This window comes from Mytilus edulis, chromosome 12, assembly GCF_963676685.1.
Source record: "Mytilus edulis chromosome 12, xbMytEdul2.2, whole genome shotgun sequence".
Classification (NCBI taxonomy): domain Eukaryota; kingdom Metazoa; phylum Mollusca; class Bivalvia; order Mytilida; family Mytilidae; genus Mytilus; species Mytilus edulis.
Genome location: NC_092355.1, coordinates 16,790,996 through 16,797,032, shown reverse-complemented (window position 1 = coordinate 16,797,032; position 6,037 = coordinate 16,790,996). Strand labels below are relative to the sequence as shown.

General features: G+C 33.5%; 1 protein-coding gene across 1 annotated transcript; it reads left to right on the top strand.

The window, feature by feature from the left end:
- Positions 1-1,011: 1,011 nt before the first annotated feature.
- Positions 1,012-2,862, top strand: LOC139497456 (uncharacterized). Its single transcript, XM_071285681.1, has one exon. The coding sequence runs from the start codon at positions 1,012-1,014 to the stop codon at positions 2,860-2,862; it is 1,851 nt and encodes a 616-aa protein (XP_071141782.1).
- Positions 2,863-6,037: the final 3,175 nt, after the last annotated feature.

Below are 6,037 nucleotides of genomic sequence, written 5' to 3'. Positions count from 1 at the left end.
GCATTACACAATAAAACTTTATATTCATGATGACACGAAGTCCCATAATAAAGTGCACAGGTAAATTAAATAAAAACTTGATGTAAATTGTGATTTCATGATCCTAGCTGAAAAATGTAATTATAAGTATTGAATGCTTCTTTTTGTAACTTCATAGGGTTGTAAAAGCGTTAACCGTGCGCACATTTTTAGAATGAATCGGTTCTGTGCTTCATACAAAATGTACTTCGGTCAACGCTTTTACACCCCAATAAAGTTACAAAAAGAAGCATTCAATTCTTAAATAAATGTTGCTAGCATATACGTTATTTAGTCTCTGGTGGATAGTTGTGTCGTTAGCAATAATATTTTTACATGGACAACAGAATGAAATAACGAGTTCATAAAATACTATAAAGTTAACAAAAAACTGAGAAACTCACACCATAAATAAAACAAGAGAAGCATTTAGATGCTCCGTAATCAACAATTCTCAGATTATCTGTAGGCAGTACTGCAATAAAAAAAATATGTAAGATTTGTTAATGGGACAATTCCTTCAACGTATTGATACATATACGGTTTGATATATTATAATATATTGTAATCATAATAATAAAGTTTTCACTTTGAAAAGGCAAACCAAATATTTAAAAACGTGCTAATATATCATGCTTATACAATGTTTGCTTGATGCAGACAACATTTTTCTACAATCTGTAACATTTTATAACAACGAAATTTATCGTCTGGTCGATATATTTCATATCTTTATGCCAATTTATACTAGGCCGATGTGAACTGCCATTAATTATATTTGGTTTGGGATATACGCAATATTACGTTATTTGTACGGACGTCAGTAAACAGTTTTAAGATGAATCAATAAATAAATGTATTTTACATGTTTTAGAACACTCTCTCTGGCCTGAAAATGAATCAAAAGAAAAAAACTTATTCGAACTTTTAGTAAAGACAGTTGGTACTGAAATAGATGTACGTACCAGACAAAGACTATTTATTATCCTGGATATGATTTATAATGCATTTAATGGTAACACACAAATATCGAGTGGAAGTTTGGCAGAAGGAATAGATTTGCCAGGAAGTGACGTAGATATAATGTATGTTCTCAATGAAGCAGACGTCATCCGGAATGTAAGAGATACTAAACATGTCAAAACAAAAGTGCAGGATATATACCTTATTCAACATTCCGTATTCGTTATGGAGACAGATAGGAATCATCCTGGATTTACAAGACTGAAATTAATAGCTGCAGGGGATGGAAAAACTCACAATATATCACCTGAAAGCTTTGAAAGTACATCACACGGTTTATATTTATCAGTTGATGAATTCCTAAATGGTCTCAGGAAACAAAATCCACATTATCACCTTGTAACACACGGTCCTTGTCTGTCATTTACACATCAAATTGAGGATGTTGCATTTTGCCTACGGAGTAAATATTTACCTTACAGTGCAATTTCATGGACAATGCGTTATCGAAGGCAATGGCCCTCCAATTTTGTGATTGACAAAATTAAACAATACGGATGTTTGCTAGTACCTATAGGACCTAAACATATGTCAGATTCTAATATATTATGGAGAGTGTCTTTTTCTGTGGCAGAAAAACAACTTGTACATTCGTTTAATTTTACACAATTACTATGTTACGCTCTTCTCAAAATAACCTTAAAGCGTATCGTTAACACAAATTCTAATGTCAAAGATTTATTGTGTTCTTACTTTATGAAGACGGCTTTATTCTGGGTCTCTGAGGAAGTGGATATTGACACATTTCAAATACCTAAATTGTTTACCTGTTTTTTCCTCTGCTTAGACAAATTAACATCATGGGTTAAAAACTGTTACTGTCCAAATTATTTTATACCTGAACACAACATGTTCCTAGAAAAGATCACCCAAGATAACAATAAAATGCTACTACGTGTGCTAAACACCATACAAGTTGGCGGAATCGATAGATTGACGAGGAATTTATTTCCGCCTAGCTCTGTTTTAATAAGTACAAAGAAAGAATCTTCGTTCATGAAGCTTGACTTCTTATACTACAGGATTTATGGAATTAAGACGGTGAATGACTTTAGAGAGTGCTATAAAGTAATGGCACTAACTACATCTTTAATTAAGTCAGAATCGACCTCGTTTATTATTGATGTATGTAAACAGGAACACGCTATTTACGGTCAATTAGCAGTGCAACTTCTACCAACACCAACCATGATACATAAAATGTACAAACTTTATCATAAACATTTACAAGACTGTAGCAAGACAGATGCTGTATCGGGTTGGTTGTTATATGCTTCCTTTTATTATGGCACAGGACAGTTCAGTGTAACACTCAAACTGATCGATTATGTTCTATCAAGATCTTCACCAAATATGGTGCCTATATTAAATACCTATAGTGAAGAACTTATAGACCGTTACAGGCAAAATGTACATTCCAAAATGACATTGGTTGAAAAAATGAAGATAGCGATTGTAAGAGATGTTAGGTACTTGCAACACTCATCGTTGATTCCAGCAGAACTACAGCTTGAGGTGAAAGATAGTCCAATTAGTATATCGCCCATTGTAATGTCTCACTGTCTTAGATTTCTATGCTATCATCATCTTAATAAGGTTCGCAATAAACAACAGGCTTTATGTGATTTAAACGCATCAGTAAAAGAAGAATGTGCCAAAGGCTCCACCAGATCATCTGATTTATTAACAGTACTTGGAGTATGTGTGGAATTGTCAGGAGATAAAAACTTAGCCTATGAGTGTTTTCAAAAGGCTTTACGATGTAATTATATGATATGTTCTTCAGCAAGAATTCGCATGTCAAAACTTTTCGACATATAATATAAGTTTCATTGTAGTATCGACAAAGTCTTATCGAAATATCACTATGAAACGGTTGTAGAGTAAATGACGACCGTACAACGTGGACATTCAGGAATCTAACGTATCAACTTATATATGTTAACGTTGTCCTATGGGGCAACTACATTATATAATACTGCTGTGAAACAGGAAGTTGACAATTGGAAAGTTATATAACTCATACTTCAATTATAGTTAATGATCATAGTTCATTTATCTAACAGGAGCAATTTAACAAGGGACAACCAAAACTCATAAGTCAAAGAGAAAATAACAATGTCAAATAAAAATCGAAACAAGACGAAAAGACAATACTGTTGATTCATTATTATTCGTTGGATTCCAATTTTCGTGGATTTCCTGGGTACAGGTAAACCACGAAATTAAATGTGCAACGAATGACAAATTTTTTATAGGCTTATACGCAAACCTCGCCAAACCACGAAGTTACATATCCACAAACATAAGAGTTTTCCTTTCTACACAAAAATTGGTAACCACGAAAATAAATGAATCCACAGTATTGGCAAATAACTGCATAACTCATTTCACACACAAATATTGGTACCACAACCTATCAATGAATTGACAATGCATTTCAAATCTGCATGTACTACATGGTATAATATTTAACTGCTGACTCAGGTTTATAATCAAGTGAGCTTTACCATATTATAAGGTAAACCATTACTGCTGTCACGTGTATGTGTCATTGGTTTGGCAAATCTAAGTAATCTTCAAATGTATTGACAGAAATGTCATAAGCTGACCAGAAGTTGTCTTTTATTTTATGTCATACTCCATTGTTTATAAATAAAATTTTGTATTTAGAAAATGTAGCGCATGCTGTGGTAAGGGAAGAATTTTGACAATTCTGATCAATTAATTAAAAACCTTTACTTTTTTACGTATGCCCCACATATCCTTTTTACAAATTAAGTCTTGATACAAGTAGTTGACCACATCAATGTTGATTTGAAATTCAATTTTAAACATATATTACAATAAGAAATAGAGGGAAAATCATATCAATCACGACAACAGATACTATAGTTTGCCGATGTTTAAATCTCGTTTATGAATTAACAAATGAAAGGATTGAATGAACTGCAAACAAAATCGAGACTCTTTCTTCCGACATAATAAGCGTCTCCTGCTACATGTGGATCACCCTTTATTCTAATTCACACTGAGTCAAATTATCTTAATCAGAAATAGAAAAGAAAATGGGTAATTTTGCAGATCCTACGACTTTCAGCCAGGTATAAAATCAGGTTTAACCGACCATATTTAACAAAACATGCTTGTAACAAGTCTGAAATTTAATAGTCGTTTTCTTTTCGTTGAATTGCTTGAAAAGATGAACATTTGATTTTGTCTAGTATTATGGACTACCCGATGCCCACTTTTTAATTCATAACCTATGGGTTCGGTATTTTTGTAATTTTTTATAAACTGGTATGGTAAAATCTTACACCGCGAAACCATTGGTGACTTAAGACCCCGAAATATACCAGAGAGACATTCAAACTCATAGATAGAAAATAACTGACAACGCCATGCTTAAATAGAAAAAAAACAGACAAGTAATAGTACGCAAGACACAAACATAGTAAACTAAAAACTAAGCAACACAAACCCCACCAAAAACTGCGGGTGATCTCAGGTGCTCCGGAAAGGTAAACTGGTCCTGCTCCACATGTGGCACCTTCGTGACTGTCATTGTATTATAAACCCGGTAAATAGTTTAATTTGGTAGGTCTCATGAAAAGGGGAACGGGATTGTAGTTGCGACATACGAAACATATCCGAAAGCATCTGTGATACGGATATTCCATAACGGTCAACTAACTCGTGATGGTTTCCGTAAAATGTACGAAGAAATAATTTCAACTTCACCATTGGAACTCTTGATTTAGAAGACTAGTTGTGAGTAGCAACCCTATATCAAAGAACCTGATCAGAAATACGATCACGGAAAAAACGGTCAACCAATTCGTAATGGTGACCTTTAAGTTCTTGCAACGTATATTAATCTCTTATCAATTTGCGGGTGTGACTGATGCCTGCTCTTTTTTCGAAATCTGCATGGGTGTCTTTTTATACGTGCAAGGGATATGGCTCTCTTTTAACACGGGTCCGCCATTTATCGTCCCCTTCCGAGGGACTATCGTCGATTCCTCAAAACCATACTCGTTAATTGTGTCGTATTGATTCAGATGTGTAAATGCCATATGATTGAACGATATAATACTGTTTAGATTTAAGCTACTTAGTAAGATCAAATAATGAAAAATATAAGTATAGTAGTACTTAAAGAAATTATTATTTTTTTAATGAAAAAATATCTTAAAAATAGTGGGCATACACAAATAGTTTTCTCTCAACTGCTCAAGCTAAAAAAAGATGAATAATTTCTTCCAATGGAAATTGCGGGGATAGAAGAGTGTAGTTATGACAAAAACTCCTATTTTTATAAATCTCGTATTAATTATGCAAAGGGAGATTAACCATTGCTCTTAAATATATGTATGTTTCTGAACATCAAAATCAGTTGTTTAACAGCACATCACAATAATCAATTATTGTGACTATGTGTGACTGATAACTACGTACTGATAGTTTCTTTCATTGGGGGAACCAGGTAGGAAATATAGGAAGATCCTCTTTTATGAAATAAGAATACATTTGAGTCCCCTTCGAAAGACACATACATTTTAGCCCCCCCCCCCCTCCCTCTCACTCCCTCCTCCGTTCTCCTCACCAACATTTATTTTCAAGTACCTCCAAGTGTTAACAAAACATATGATTGGACTTAATTTAATCATATCCCCCTATTTTTCTCTTTTTCACTCTGTAGTTCTATATTCCGCATAAAGATATTTTTCGGTTTCTTACTGAACGCGCGCGGGTTAATTTGGATAGCCTATCATGCAAACAAACTCATTTATTATCATATAAAGATTAAATAACCATCGAATTGATATCAAGCTTTCTCTAATTCTTACTAGATTTATCCTTTTCCTGACCTGTTGATTATTTTTATTTAATCAACGTTTGGTTCGTTTGATTTCAGTTGTTCATTGGTCAAAACTATTTGACTATTATGACGTCAAATTTGCTTGCTTTCCTCTGATATTTCTATTGTGACGTC

What these genes read in the sequence shown, in the direction of transcription:
- LOC139497456 (XM_071285681.1), top strand. Translation starts at nt 1,012, where the DNA reads ATGATTTATAATGCATTTAATGGTAACACACAAATATCGAGTGGAAGT.